Here is a 16,330-nt window from a genome sequence, read left to right on the forward strand (position 1 = left end):
TACCACTATTTTATTAATTGTTAGATTTTCTTTTATGTGATTTAAATATCTACAAAGCATCTTGGTAGATCAACATTCTAAAACCGTTGTTATATTGTTTCATCTATATGTTTATATATTCTGCAAGATGCATAGTTGAACACTGTTTTTGTTCATCTTTGATAGAAATCATTGCTGAATACACTTTAAATAATAATATATATATAGTTTAGCTTTAGATTCTCAATTTTAATATTAAACTGTTTAATAAAAAAAAACAGTTTACTGCTTAATAAAAAAAACAGTTTACTGTTTAATTAAAAAAAAAACCAGTTTACTGTTTTACTGTTTTAATAAAAAAAAGTTTACTATTTTGATCAAGAAAATAGATTACTGTTTTAATTAAAAAAAAACAGTTTACTGTTTTACTGTTTTAATAAAAAAAAAGTTTACTGTTTTGATCAAGAAAACAGATTACTGTTTTAATTAAAAAAAAACAGTTTACTGTTTTAATTAAAAAAACAGTTTACTGTTTTAATAAAAAAAACAGTTTACTGTTTTAACAAAAAAACAGTTTACTGTTTAATCAAAAAAAAAATAGTTTACTGTTTTAATAAAAAAACAGTTTACTGTTTAATAAAAAAAAAACAGTTTACTGTTTAATCAAAAAAAACAGTTTACTGTTTAATCAAAGAAAACAATTTACTGTTAAAAAAAAAAAAAACAGTTTACTGTTTCAACAAAAAAACAGTTTACTGTTTCAACAAAAAACAGTTTACTGTTTAATTAAAAAAACAGTTTACTGTTTTAATAAAAAAAACAGTTTACTGTTTAATAAAAAAAAACAGTTTACTGTTTAATCAAAGGAAACAATTTACTGTTAAAAAAAAAAAACAGTTTACTGTTTCAACAAAAAACAGTTTACTGTTTCAACAAAAAAACAGTTTACTGTTTCAACAAAAAAACAGTTTACTGTTTAATTAAAAAAAACAGTTTACTGTTTTAAATAAAAAAACAGTTTACTGTTTAATAGAAAAAAAAACAGTTTACTATTTAATCAAAGAAAACAATTTACTGTTAAAAAAAAAAACAGTTTATTGTTTTAATATAGAAAATTGTTTACTGTTTTTAATTAAGAAAATAGTTTACTGCTTTAAAAAAAAACAGTTTACTATTTAATATATATAAAAAAAAAGTTTACTGTTCTGATTTAAAAAAAAAAATAGTTTTGGTGAAGATATAAGTATTAAATCTAATTGGTGACATTAGGGTTGTTTTCCTTTACAATTATTAGTAAAGTTATTGTTACATAGTATATTATTAAGAGATACTCTTAGGAACATCTTGTTTAAATTTATTCATTAGTGACATTATTGTTATTATTTTTCCTCACAGTTGAATACTCTACTGCCCTTTTTAAACTTTAAAAACTTAGAGTTTAAAATTTAGAATGGCAAATATGGAAGAAGCTAATAGTATTAAGCCTGAAAAATTTAGTGGACAAAATTTTCGTAGGTGGCAAAGACAACTTAAATATTGGTTGACTGTGTTAGGACTTGTATCTGCAATAGAGGAACCACCGTCTAATCAAGAGTTACCTTCACAAATGACTAATAAGCAAGTAGAGTACCACTGCTATAATAGAATACTTAGTGCTTTGTCTGACCACCTTTATGATGTGTATCATGCCACTACCTCAAGTGCAAAAGAACTTTGGGATGCTTTAGAGGCTGAATATGGGATGATAGATGCTGGCATTGATCGGTTTACTGTCTCAAATTTTAATAGTTATAAAATGGTAGACAATAAACTAGTGGGAGATCAAATTCATGAGTATCAAGAACTTCTGAGAGGAGTTGAGAAAAAGGGAACCAAATTTAGTGAAGATTTTAAAGTCTCATGTCTTATAGATAAGTTGCCATCATCTTGGAATGATTTTGCTAGGACCCTTAGGCATAAACAAGGAGAGTTAACCTTAACCCAAGTCATAAACTCTCTTAGAGTTGAGGAAAAACATAGAGCCAATACTAAGAAAGAGGATGAAAAGACTCCTAAGGTGAACCTAGTTGAAAATAATATTAAGAATTTTTACAAGAGAAATAATTTCCAACATAGGGGTAAGAACTTCAAGAAAAATAATAGGTTCCACAATCGTTCTAACCAAAACCAAAACTTCCAATACCGTAATAATAATAATAATAAAACATTCAAGGGCAAAGGAAGTGAGAAAAGGCTATGCTTTGTTTGTGGGAGAACTAATCACATGGCGAAAGATTGCTTCTTCAAGAAGACTGAGGAGTATAAGCCGAAGCCCAAGTCAAATCACTATCAAAGAGATCCAAAGGCTCAAGTCTATATGTTGATGGATCAAGAGAATTCAGCTGAGCCATCCTTTAGGTATAACTTTAGTTCTTCTTCTATTAATTTTACTTATGGAAATAAAGATTGGTGGTTAGATTCTGGAGCTAATGTACATATTTGTTTTGATCATGGTTATTTTAAAACTTATCAGAAATCAAGTGGAGGAAGTGTAACATTAGGTAATGACTCTGTTGCACGTGTGCTTGGAGTTGGAGACATAGATTTGAAGATGACATCTGGAAAGATCTTAACTTTGAAAGGAGTGCGACATATTCCAGAAATCAGAAGAAATTTAGTTAGTGGGTCATCCTTAGTCCAACAAGGATACAAGGTTGTTATGGAATCCAATAAAGTTGTAATTTCAAAAAATAATGTATTTGTTGGGAAAGGATTTATTAGTGAGGGGTTGTTTAAATTAAATGTACTTTCAGAAGTTAAAGTTATCTCTTCAAGTATTTTCAATGTTGAATCTTCTAATGTATGGCATGAACGATTGGGACATGTACACTTAAAGAAAATTAAAAGAATGATGGATCTAGATTTAGTCCCTAAATCCAATCTAAACTTTAAGCATAAATGTGAAGTGTGTGTACAAGCCAAACAACCTAAAAGGCCTTATAAGTCTGTAGAAAGAAACACTCAACTCTTAGAGCTCATACATAGTGATGTATGTGATTCGAACAGACCACCTACTAGAGCAGGAAATAAGTATTTTGTGACTTTTATAGACGATTGTTCGAAATTTTGCTATGTGTACTTAATAAAAACTAAAGATGAGGTGTTTAATAAATTCAAGATTTATAAGACCGAAGTAGAGAATCAATTAGAAAGAAAGATTAAGAAACTCAGATCCGACAGAGGAGGTGAGTATACCCTTACTAATTTTAGCATCTTCTGTGAGGAATATGGAATAGTACATGAAATAACTCCGCCATACTCTCCTCAATCTAATGGAGTAGCTGAAAGAAAGAATAGAACTTTAATGGATATGGTTAATGCGATGTTGATAAGTTCTGGGCTACCTGAGAATTTGTGGGGAGAAGCAATTCTTACTGCATGTTTCATATTGAATAGAGTAACTGTGAAAGATAATGATAAGACCCCTTACGAAATTTGGAAGAAAAGAACACCTAATCTTAAAATCTTGAAAGTGTGGGGGTGTTTAGCTAAAGTAGCAATCCCTGAGCCTAAGCGAAAGAAAATAGGGCCTAAAACTATAGATGCTGTCTTTATAGGGTATGCTCAAAATAGTAGTGCCAATAGATTCTTAGTTATAAACTCTGAGATTAGTGAAATTTCAAACAACACAGTTATAGAATCTAGAGATGCTACCTATTTTGAAGATATATTTCCTTATAAAAATAAAATTTCACACCAAGTAATAGATAAATCATCTACTAATGATAAACCTTCCACTAGTACAAGTGCATCTAAGGAACCAGAAACACAATTAGAGTTAAGAAGGAGTAAAAGGTCTAGAATAGAGAAAAATTTTGGAGACGAATTTTATACCTTTTTAACAGAAGGAGATCCTACTACCTATAAGGAAGCTATGTTTTCTTTAGATGCTCCATTTTGGAAGGAAGCTATACAAAGTGAGATAGAGTCTATTATTCAAAATAACACTTGGGAGTTAACTAATTTACCTCCTGGAAATAAAGCTATTGGGTGTAAATGGGTGTTCAAGAAGAAGTTAAAACCTGATGGAACCATAGACAAGTACAAAGCTAGACTAGTAGCTAAAGGTTTTACACAAAAGGAAGGAATAGATTACTTTGATACATATTCACCTGTATCTAGGATAACTACGATTAGAATTTTAGTTGCTTTAGCATCAGTGCATAATCTAGTGATTCATCAAATGGATGTTAAGACTGCCTTTCTAAATGGAGACATAAATGAAGAGATATATATGGAGCAACCTGAAGGTATTGTAGTTAAAGGTCAAGAACATAAGGTCTGTAAGTTAGTTAAATCCTTGTATGGTTTAAAACAAACTCCTAAGCAATGGCATGAGAAGTTTGATAAGGTGATCTTAGAATATGACTTTAAGATTAATGAATATGATAAATGTGTGTACTACAAAGAGAGTAATGGAGAACATGTGATCTTATGTCTTTATGTTGATGATATATTAATATTTGGGACAAATTTGGAGATAGTAAATGATGTTAAGTCTTATCTTTCTAGAAAGTTTGACATGAAGGATTTAGGAGAAGCCTATGTAATTTTAGGAATGAAGTTGGAAAGAACACCTAATGGAATTACTCTTAATCAAACCAGTACAATAGAAAAGATGTTAAAAAAGTTTAATTATTTTGATTGCAAATCTATATCAACACCATATGATCTAAATGTGCATTTGAAGAAAAATAATGGTGAACCAGTATCTCAACTGAAGTACTCACAAATGATTGGATCATTGTTATACATAGCAAATAAAACTAGGCCTGATATAGCATATGCTATTGGGAGACTTAGTAGATATACTCATAATCCTAACAAAGATCATTGGATTGCTTTAGAGAGAGTCTTTAAATATCTTAGAGGAACCATGGAATACTCATTGTGTTATAAGGGATTTCCGAATGTAGTTGAAGGGTATAGTGATGCGAATTGGATAACAGACAATATGGATGTAAAGTCCACTTCAGGGTATGTATTTCTTTTGGGTGGAGCAGCAATATCTTGGGGATCTAAGAAACAAACTATTATCTCTCGGAGTACTATGGAGTCAGAACTTATAGCTTTAGATACAACTTGCTCTGAGGCTGAGTGGATTAAGAACTTGATGCTTGACATGCCTTTAGTCAATAAACCCATGCCTGCCATTTTCATACATTGTGATAGTAAGGCAGTAATAGAGTTAGTAAGGCAGGCACATACTAATAAAAAAATGAATAGACATTTGCAAGTGAGGTACAAATCAGTTAAAAGCCTATTGAATAAGAATATTGTATCTTTGGAATTTGTAAAGTCTGAGAAAAATATAGCTGATCAGCTAACCAAAGCTCTTTCTAAGAAAGCTGTCATTGATTTGTCGAGGGGGATGGGCTTAAGCCCATAAGGGAGTCACCTAGGGAGGTAACCCAACCTTTATGATTGGAGATCCCATGAAGAAGGTTCAATGGGTAGAAACAATCCATATTGCGTGACTCATTTCAGCACTACTTTTAAGGAGAGAGTCTCCTGCTCATCCCTATGGCAATAGTGCTTTGATATGTGACGTTAGGAAGGGTGTTACCCTGAATGAGCCCGAGGCAGGCATACTCCTGCAGGATACAGGTCACATGTATTCTTGGAGGACTCACCTAAATGAGAGTTGTCGTGAGGCCGCGACCGTGAGAATTGGGCTGTTCTCTAATAACTCTCATGAGAATCAAGATTCAGCGCATGGCCATAAATAGCGCTAACCCGCACCAAGTCTATATCAATACTATGTGTGTGGCATGTTAAAATCTGGTCCAAAGGGTCTAGTTCAAGACTTAGTTCACTATGATCCTTCAGGTTAGAACTGTCAACACTAAGTGTAGGTTCAAGTCCGGAAGACACCTGCACCCATTGCATAGTATAAAGCTGCCCAAATTTCTCTCTATATATATGTATATGATTTTATAAAGTTTTGAAACTTGTGGGGGACTGTTGGAATTTGAATAAATTTTGAAAAGTTTTAAAGAGGTGTAAATAAAAAAGATTTGTAACCCCAAAATTTTTTAAAAAAGAGTTGTTATAATCTTTAAGTTTTTCAAATTCCATTTGGAAGTTTCAAAACTTCCCATTATCTTTCATTATGGCCTTAATGAGGCCATAAGTATTCAACCGTTATGGTTGGATGACAAAAGGCCTATAAAAGAGCCATTCCTTGTATCTAACAAAAAATACAATAAAAAATCCTTCTTCTTCCTCTCATTGTTTCTCTCTACCACCATTCTCTCTTTTACAATTTTCTATATCATTGGGCAACCGATATAGACTAGGTAATCTGCCTACTACAGACGTGCACTGTAGATTAGGCCCGCTGTGAGCCGTTTGGGTTGTATCTTGGAGCCGTCGCTGACCGCCAATACCTGCACGTGGGGAGGCAACAACGGTTTTAGGACAGTGCGTCTTTTGGCGTGCCTCTCACACCTCACAGGCCAGATATTTTCTTACCACTATTTTATTAATTGTTAGATTTTCTTTTATGTGATTTAAATATCTACAAAACATCTTGGTAGATCAACACTTTGATAGGTCAGAGTAGAGTTTCAAGTGATGACATTATGATTGGCTATCTTAAAATTTTGTCGTTTTTCTGACATATTAGGTCGCACTTGGTTGATTCCTCTCGCTGATTGTATCAGGGTTTTCCTCGTAGCATTGAGTTCAATGCAGTTACATTCTAACTAATGCGTAGCCCATGTTAAATTTCTAGTTTCTTTCAGCATCTGCAAAACACCAATGTTTTCGCCCACCAAGCGTCGCAGAAGGACTTGGAAATAAAGTTCCCACTGAATCGAAGCAGCAGCAAAATACCTTCCATGCTCCGCTTCTTCGATCAAAATACAGTACTCTTAAATTCTGGTAGCAGGGACTTGAAAATGACAGTAATTAACTAATGAATTAATTTTGATTATCTAAACAAAGTTCGAGTTGTGCAGTAGGTTTTGTAGCAGGCTTTGAGCTTTTGGCCGCGTCTTATTACTGATAACGCAGACAACTCCCCTATGTTTCTATTCTTATTTGATCTTTGCTGGTCAGATACTATATTAACGTATCATTCACCTACATATGGTACGTGCACAAGAGCAAACATTCCTTTACCAAAAGGTGACGTATGTAACATTCCTTGCCAAAATTCAAACATTCGGCGCCTCCACTTCCGGCTTACAAAAGTTTAGTAAATGAGGGATGACGCAATGAGAGCTCGGTGTAACTTGATGAAACTTTGTGCCTTCAAGAGTACCTGCAGGGTTAGTCACTTACCTCGGATCGCCTCGGACCACTGCCCCCTGCTGATTTCCACATCATTAGGACCTAGGCATTACAGCCCCTTCCGTCTTGAGAAGGTTTGGCTATCGTACCCCCAGTCCTGGGATATTGTACGTGATGCATGGCGCCTCCCGGTGCGTGGAGATGCTATGCACCGGGTGTCGCGCAAACTAGAGTTGGCCAAGAGGCGTCTCCGGCGATGGAACCGCGAGGTTGTGGGCAATATCTTCCGGAGAGTAGAGGGGGTTGAGACCACGATCACCACGTTGCAGTCGAAAGAAGATCTGGAAGGTACGCTTTCGATGAACGATATGGGTGACCTTCGGGGGCTCCTAGCGACTCACCATTCTCTATTACGACAGCACGAGATCTTCTGGCGACAGAAATCTCGAGTCCAGTGGGTGCGTGAGGGTAACCGCAACACTAGTTTCTTCCACCGGACTACGATTATTCGGAGGCAGCGGAGCACGATCCACTCGCTGCGAGATAGGTCTGGACATCGGGTGGAAGGTGAGCCCTCCATTCGTCAGATCTTGTTGGATTTCTTCCGCACCAGATGGACGGAGGAGGAGGATTCCGACGATGGTAACCCCCTCCCTCCTCCGAGGGTGGATGTGAGGATCGAGGATGATGAGAACGCAGCCCTGGTCTGACCGGTGTCGGCACAGGAGGTACAGGAGGCAGTCTGGGATTTGGCTCCAGACAAGGCTCCTGGACCAGATGGGTTCCCCCCGTTCTTTTTTGAACGATATTGGGGTATTATTCCGACAGCGGTGGTAGAGGCTATTCAGTGCTTCTTCTCCCAGGCGGTGATGCCGGAAGATTGGAAGGCTACCTTCATCACGCTCATTCCGAAGCGTCAGGAGACGGCGGAGCCCTGTCACTTCAGACCCATTAGTTTGTGTACAACCTTGTATAAGGTAGTGGCCAGAATTATGGTTCGGAGGATGAAGCCCCTTTTGCCTGGCATCATCAGTCAGGAGCAGGGGGTATTTATAGCTGGCATAAACATTTCCCATAATGTTCTGCTGGCCCAGGAGATGATGTGGGACCTTCAGCGAGCATCAAAGCTACATAGCCTGATGGCTATTAAACTGGATATGGAGAGAGCTTATGACAGGATCAGATGGAGATTTCTTCAACAGGCACTGGAGGCATACGGATTCCATAGGCAGTGGATCGGTTGGGTCCTGGGGTGTGTCAGGGGGCCAAAGTTTTCGATTTTGGTCAATGGCACACCTTCTCCTTTCTTTGAGTCCACCATGGGGCTGCGTCAGGGATGCCCTTTATCACCTTATTTGTTTATTCTTTGTGCTGACATTTTGTTCGTGATTTGCAGAGGGTGTGTGCCCGCAGGGAGCTGGAGGCCTATGTTCCCGCCCCGGGGGCTAGTCCTCTTTCTCACTTACTTTTCGCTGACGATTGTCTTCTTTTGGCCAGGGCGCGGGTTTCTGATGCACGGGTCCTTCATAGGGTGGTAGCGGATTACTGCATGGCGTCGGGTCAGAGAGTTAACTTCCAAAAGTCAGCTGTTCACTTCAGTCCGAGTACGGCGAGCAGGGTCAGACAAGAGATTCGTGGGATTCTGCAGATACCTGAGCAGGAGGAGACATTGACCTACCTGGGAGTTCCCATCACAGGCCGCAGATTATGGGTGGCAGAGTGCTCCAGCCTGGTGCAGCGGGTAGAGAGCAGGTTGGAGGGATGGAGAGCAGCTTCCCTATCTATGATGGGGAGACTGACCTTGATCAAATCAGTGTTGGGGCCCATGCCAGTTTATCTCATGGCCAACACTGTGGTTCCGAAGACGACCTTACGGAGGGTCGAGCGACTGCTGCGATGCTTCCTGTGGGGGTCACATGGCGGAGGCCGCGGGGTGCATCTGGTAGCCTGGGAGCACGTTTGCCGGCCTACCAGTGAGGGCGGTCTCGGGGTGCAGTCCCTGCTGGAGCATCGCGAGACTTTCATTACTCGGCATGCAGCTCGGTTCCTGCTAGAGCCACACGGGCTGTGGAGTCAGGTGATGGCTGCCAGATATGGACACGAGGGCTCAGAGGTGGCATGGAGTGGGCGGCGAGTCTCTTTCATGTGGCGTGAGATTGGGAGGTACGTGCCGACGGTGTCGGCAAACACCAGGTGGATAGTCGGCGATGGGCGGAGTATTGATGTGACTGCGGACCCATGGGTGGACACTGTCCCACTGAGGTGCTGGCCGACCATGATCGATGCTGCGGCTGCGGAGGGACTGCGGGTTTTTGATCTTCTGGCCCCAGGAGAGTCTGCATGGGATGATGCCAGGTTACGTCAGCTGTTCGGGGGATACCTAGCTGAGAGGATCCGGTCTCTTCCGGTGCCAGGTTGTGGGGGGCCTGATGTCAGGGTTTGGGGCACCTCATGCCGATCCAGGGTCCGACTGGGAGATCTCGCCGGTGTTATCCAGCAGGAGCATGAGCCAGGGCAGGACTACACTTGGATTTGGAGGTCAGGGCTTCACCCGAGGGCTGCACTCTTCCTATGGAAGGTGGCGTGGGACCGTCTTCCGACGAGAGCAGCGCTGAGTAGGCGAGGATGGGAGATCCCTGCGGAGTGCGGGACATGCAGAGTTGAGGAGTCGGTCGACCACGTGCTCTTCCAGTGTACGTGGGCGAGGTCGGCATGGCAGTGGGCAGGGCTCCCGCAGGAGCTCTGGCGTGGGAGGCCTCAGTTTTTACAGATGATGCAGCAGTGGTTGGTCCGCCCTCGGACATGTTAGGAGGCTATTCGAGCGACCTGCACAGCACATCAGATCTGGCTGGCAAGGAACGGTCGCACCCTCGGTGAGCGCAGGGTGTCACCGAGGTTTGTGGCGGAGCTAGCGTGCGTACAAGCATTGGAGATCAGATCTTCTTCAGATGGACCTCTGATAGCTCGGGACACCTGGGGTTCTCTTTCTGCTTCGGCAGCTTCTCAGATGGTGTTCTTCACCTGGGAACCCCCACCCCCGAGTTTCCTCAAGGTCAACTTCGATGGATCGGTTCTGGATGGAGGCGCGCGAGGTGGTGCGGGCTTTGTGATACGGGACCCGCACTCCAGAGTGGTGGCAGCAGGTGGCTGTCAGTTGTTCGGCTCGTCGGTTCCCGGGGCAGAGTTACGAGCTGCCTGGGCGGGTCTTCGATATGCGAGGTAGGCTTTGCAGGCTGGCTCGATTATTTTGGAGGGCGACTCAGCCACAGTTATCAGTTGGATTCAGGAGGAGCTGAGGGGCGAGGAAGACTTGGGCACTGGGCCGGGCCGCCCACGGCCCGGCACGAAGCGGGCCATGCCTGGCACGGCCCGCTAGCTACAGTACCGGGCCGTGCCTGGCACGGCCCACTCAAGGGGGCCGTGCTGGGTCACGGGTTTCTGGCCCGCAGGCCGAGCCCGGCACGGCCCGCGGGCCAGCCCGGCACGGCCCATAAGGGCCTGGGCCGGGCTGGCCCGTGGGCCAGGCCCGGTCCGGGCCTGGGCCGGGCCAGGCACGGCCCGTCTCCATTAAAATAAATGCTTCATAAATTTTTTTTAATAAATTAATAAATATTGAAAATTAAGAATTTATTAATATAAAGCCACGTTAATGGTGGGGGGTTTGGCATAGACCCCTACCAGTTTATTAATTTAAATCAAAATGGTATATGAAGGGAGGTTTGGACCTTGGTCTGACCTCCAGAATACAATAAGAAAGGAGAAAAAATAGAGATGACTCACTTTAACAATTAAAAAAATAAAAATGTACAATTATAAAAAATTAAGAAATCTTACTAATCATCAGTGATTCAGTGAATCAGTATTCACTCTTCAGTAGTGTTTGTATCATCATCATCAGAGGATGTTGTATTATGTCCACCTTTATCTTGAAGTCTTGCCTCAACATCCAACCAATCTTTGAAGCAGAGAAGCATCTCAACCGTTTCGCCCGTCATCCTACTTCTCTTTTCGTCAAGAACACGCCGACCTGCACTAAAAGCGGATTCCGATGCTACCGTGCACATCGGCACAGCTAAAATATCGCGTGCAATTGCAGACATAACAGGATATTGATTTTTAACACTCTTCCACCAAGATAATACATCTAGACTCTCTATTTGATTTTCATCATATGCAGACTGAAGATCATTTTGTAAAAAAAATTCTAGTTCACTACTTAAAGATGAAGAAGATGAAGATAAACTTGAAGCATGTGTGTGTTTTCTTTGTGCAATGAATGAAAAAATAGATGACGAACGAGAACTACTAGAAGAAGAAATAGAGCTTTGTACGGAGAATCTAGATCCACGAATTTTTTCATCATATATAGCATAAATATCATAAAGAAGTTGTTTTACCTCATTTTTAGCAGGTTCAGGATCTTGAATCATATTTTCACAGTATGCATCAAGTAAAATTAGCACGCCATTCAATTTAACTCTTGGATCAAATACAGCAGCTAAGTTATGCATAGGACATATCTTGTCCCAATACTCATTCCATTTAGATTCCATTTGGTCAATAATAGCATTAAAACATCATCATATCTATGTTCTGCAAATTTTTGACTAATTATATATGCTTGTTGTAAAAATGAACATGAAGTTGGATAATAAATACCAGAAAGAACATTGGTTGCATTATAAAAACTAAGCAAAAAATCTTCCAAAATTTTTCCTTTATTCCAATCAGTTTCAGTCAATGTAAAGCCTAATCCACGATCATTAATATATGCACTTAATAAATTTTTATATGGGTATGCATCATGTATCATGCTATATGTTGAGTTCCAACGAGTAATTACATCAAGTTTAAATTTTTTAAAATATTTACCATGATTTATACATAGTTCCTTAAATTCTTGAAGTCTTGATCTTGAAGCATGAATAAAAGAAACTGCATTTCTAATTTTTGAAATCACATCTTGAATCATGCCCATGCCAGCTTGAACAGAAAGATTTAAGATATGACATGCACATCTAATATGCAATAAATTTCCATCTAACATGGGATGCAATGAGTCTTTTAATAATGTAACAGCAGAATTATTATTAGATGCATTATCAAAAGTAATAGACATAATTTTATCATTAATATTATATGAACATGCAGTTTGATAAATGACATTTGAAATTTGTTGCCCAGAATGTGGAAAATCAAAAGCACGAAAAGCAAGAATACGTTTATTTAATTGCCAATCATTATCAATATAATGAGCAGTAATATCAATAAAACAATTACTACCTACAGATGCTGACCAAATATCAGAAGTTAATAAAATTTTTACATTTAAAGTAGAAAGTGTTTCAATTAAACTTTGTCTCATTGCTAAAAAGTTAGTCATAGCTACTCTTCTAAATGTACGCCTATTAGTTCTTTTGTAAGCAGGTTGTAGGTTTAATTGAACATATTCTTCAAAATTAAAAGATTCACATAAACTAAAAGGTAATTCATCCTTAACTATCCATTTTACAAGTGCTTTTCTTTGATTTTCTTGATTATATGCAAAATTACCTACAAGTAATCCCCCTTATATATTAAGGGTACTTTGAGTTTGAGCATGAGAATCATGCATCCTATGACTCTCTTGATGTCTTTTTAAATGCCCTATTCCCCCACTACTGCTACAACTATAAAGTTTGGCACATTTTTTACATTTAGTTTTCCAGACTCCATCAACCATAACTCTATCAAATTCATTCCATACAGCACTAGTCCTCTTACGAGAAGAGGTTTGATCTTCACTCGGTTTACTAGTTCTAGAGGAACTAGGAACATGGGGTTGGGGATTAGTTTCTTCTCCCTCAGAAACAGGAGGAATGCCAAAATGACTTTCCTCAAAAGATGACATATCTAAATTGATGAATTCAAAAAATAAAAACTAACCACAAGGAGGAATTGAGTAGAGGGTCGGAGGGCAGAGGCAGAGCCGAGATTCTGAGCTTCCTCTTGTTCTCTCAACAGGAGTGACCTTCTCTTCTCAACAGGAACCTCCTCTTGTGTAGCACTTGAACAGTTGCTAAATGCAAACTAAAAATTAAATTGCTAGAAGAGCACTTTAGAAGAGAGAAATAATAGTAGTAGAGAAAGAGAGAATAGTTGGTTTGGTGTGGTGAGAATGAGGGAGGAAAGGGGTATTTATAGAAGCCAAAAAAAAAATTCCCAAAATACCCCTCAATTTAGCCGTTTTTGGACTGTTGGGAGGGGCACTTTTGGAAAAATCCCAAAATAGCCATTGGAAACGGCTATTTTTCTCCCCCACTCTCCAGACGGGCCGTGCCTGGCAGGGCCCGTTTGCGCCCGAGACGGGCCGTGCCAGGCACGGCCTGTCTCGTGCCGTGCCAGGCCTGGCCCGCCAATAGACGGGCCTGGGGCCGGGCCGGGCTTCGGTTCTCTGCTGAGCGGGCCGGGCCAAGCACGGCCCGTTTAGACCTCTGGCCCGGTGGGCCTGGGCCGGGCCGGCCCGGCACGGCCCGATGCCCAAGTCTAGGGCGAGGGCACAGACCACCCCTTGGTTCGGGATATAGGGATGATGTGTGGGGTTGGGGTGGCCGTTCAGGTCAAGCATGTATTTAGAGAAGCCAATGGGGCAGCCGATTGGGTGGCTGCCTTCGCGGCTCATCATTCAGGATACACCCTTTGGGTGGGGGAGGGGGAGCTGCCACTGGCTCTCCGTGAGTTAGAATTTTTTAATTTTATTGAGTATATTCGTACACGTATTATATGAAAATCCGTCTTAAAAAAAAAAAAAAAAAAAAGGAGCAACCACACGGGTGCATGAATTATAGGATCAGGATTCAGGAGCCAGGGTAGTTTGATACTACTGCCCCTCCTATAAATAGGGCCCGGCAAGCATCGCCTATTAAATGTATTCAGGCTGCTGCAACGACCATCCCCCACCACTACACACTTAGAGATTCCCAATGAGCTCGTCAGACATGCATATCCGTCCCCAAACGGAAGACGAGAAGACCCAGGACGTCCCCGACGCCGTCAAGGAAGAATTGTTCAAGAGTGCCATGCAGGGCAGGTGGCAAAACGTGGAGATCGCCTACGCCCAGGACAAGAAGGTCCACGGAACCAAGATAACCTGGGCTGGGGATACCTTGCCGCACTTGGCCGCATCGAGCGGCGTAGAGAAGAATGTGATGCTTCTCGTGGCCTGCCTGAAAAAGACAGAGGACGAGCAACGTATACGGAAGATTCTGGCGATCCAGAACGAGAGGGGTGACACGTCGCTCCACATTGCCGCTGCTCTTGGGATGGTGGGTGTGTGCTTGGCCATGGCTAGGTTGCACCCCAAAATGGTGGTCGAGATTCACAACGGGCGCAAAGAGACGCCCCTCTTCAAGGCTGTGCGCCACGGCCAGAAGAAAGCCTTCTTCGCCCTGCAGTCTGTCGTGGACGAGAATTTATATCATACCCACATCAAGCCAACCCCTGCTGTCCCGAGGGAAGGTGTCAGGAGGGAAGGTGGCGACACCATCCTCCACAATGCCATTTTCGCGGAGCATTTTGGTAGGTACTACTTAATGGTAGATTTAATTAGCTGCAGTTAGAAATATTGGAATATCCTCCTAAAATTACAAAGGACTATCGTGTTTGTGTTGGCGTTGATTAGGCCATGTCTTTTTTAAAGATCATATACCTCCTTTATCGTAGTGGATGCATTTGCAAAAATAACTAGCTCGGGATTGCCGACATTATTGAAGCCCTGTTCCTAATTTTGAGTGCTGCTCGTGCTGCATAGATCTGGCCTTGGAGATCATAAACTGCTATCCAGATTTGGTGAACGCCATGAACGAGAAGGGGGAGTCGCCTCTTCATGTCCTAGCCAACAAGCCGTTAGCTTTCAAAAGTGGAACCCGTTTCGGCCTACTTGACAGCGTAATCTACCATTGTAAGTCTCTCTCTCTCTCTCTCTGTGCTCTCTCTCTCTCTCTGCGCGCGCATCTCTCCATCTCTACTTCCGAACCTCATCCAAAATTTTCAAAACCACAGATCCTGTATTACGGTATTGGATTTATTCCCGGGACATACCGACAAATGGAGCCTTTTCTCTTTCGTCGTTAATGGTGATAGCGTCCTAATACCTGAGGATTTGTAGGCTCTGAAATTTGGCTCTTCTCATCGGTGTCGTACCGGATGTTTATTTGAAGATGGTTCATCTCAAAAGCTCTGGATCATATTCGGCCACGGTGATTAAGTAGATCCGAGGTCAGAAATGCATAGTTGAGGACTGGCGTTGATATATGAAATTCGTAGGTTGTTGGAGGAGTGCGACTTTCATCAGGCCACGCACGTCTATAGAAAGGCAAATGGTACTGCTGACTGAGTTGTTTTCTTCGCGGCTCACCAATTTGGAGGCTCTGTCAGAAAAAAAAAAAAAAAAAAAAAAAAAAAAAAAAAAAAAAAAAAAAAAAAAAAAAAAAAAAAAAAAAAAAAGAAGAAGAAGAAGAAGAAGAAGAAGCTCTTGATCATCTGCCGCGTGTTCAGACTTAATTCACCAAGTCCACGTTGGAGATTGACTGATGGGCTGGGATGCCCATGGTGGTGGTACATGGAGATCAAGTTGAGAGAGATATATGAACCGCAACAAGAATAAAACAGCGGGGATTAGATCTTCATGAATTGACTTTGAGAAGGGTGGAAATTTCCACATTGGATGAGAAGGGCTATGTTACCAAAAATCACCTCCATGATATATGGCATGCACTACAGGGAAAGTCGGTTTTACCAACGCTTTTTTGCCGAAGCTTGTAGGGCTATTACCAAAAATCACCTCCATGATATATGGCATGCACTACAGGGAAAGTCGGTTTTACCGATGCTTTTTTGCCAACGCTTTTTACAAGCGTCGGCAATTTTCGGTCTAACGTCTAAATGTGGCGACGCTTGTAAAAAGCGTCGGCAAAAAACTACGCTTATACGTGATCAGCGGGTTGGTGTAATCGCAGGCCTAAGACGACGCTAAAAAGCGTCGTCGGAAGCCAATCAGACCCCATTCCCATGGGGCTCCTTTTCCTTGCCATGACCT

The 16,330-nt window shown here is 41.1% G+C and overlaps 3 protein-coding genes across 3 annotated transcripts; all 3 read left to right on the plus strand.

The window, feature by feature from the left end:
• The first annotated feature begins 1,188 nt into the window (after window positions 1-1,188).
• On the plus strand, window positions 1,189-2,846 carry LOC149768587 (uncharacterized). The gene is made up of 2 exons (XM_089930570.1): window positions 1,189-2,376; window positions 2,492-2,846. The coding sequence occupies exons 1-2, from the start codon at window positions 1,430-1,432 to the stop codon at window positions 2,511-2,513; spliced, it is 969 nt and encodes a 322-aa protein (XP_089786696.1). The 5' UTR covers window positions 1,189-1,429; the 3' UTR covers window positions 2,514-2,846.
• Window positions 2,847-7,238: 4,392 nt separating this feature from the next.
• LOC149768588 (uncharacterized) lies at window positions 7,239-10,063 on the plus strand. Its single transcript, XM_089930542.1, has 2 exons — window positions 7,239-7,958; window positions 8,651-10,063. The coding sequence occupies exons 1-2, from the start codon at window positions 7,239-7,241 to the stop codon at window positions 10,061-10,063; spliced, it is 2,133 nt and encodes a 710-aa protein (XP_089786668.1).
• Window positions 10,064-14,231: 4,168 nt separating this feature from the next.
• On the plus strand, window positions 14,232-14,852 carry LOC149768589 (uncharacterized). Its single transcript, XM_089930544.1, has one exon. The coding sequence runs from the start codon at window positions 14,232-14,234 to the stop codon at window positions 14,850-14,852; it is 621 nt and encodes a 206-aa protein (XP_089786670.1).
• Window positions 14,853-16,330: the final 1,478 nt, after the last annotated feature.

This window comes from Phoenix dactylifera, chromosome 1 (assembly GCF_051530095.1).
Source record: "Phoenix dactylifera cultivar Ajwa chromosome 1, Ajwa_hap1_PhDact_Kaust_v1.1, whole genome shotgun sequence".
NCBI lineage: Eukaryota > Viridiplantae > Streptophyta > Magnoliopsida > Arecales > Arecaceae > Phoenix > Phoenix dactylifera.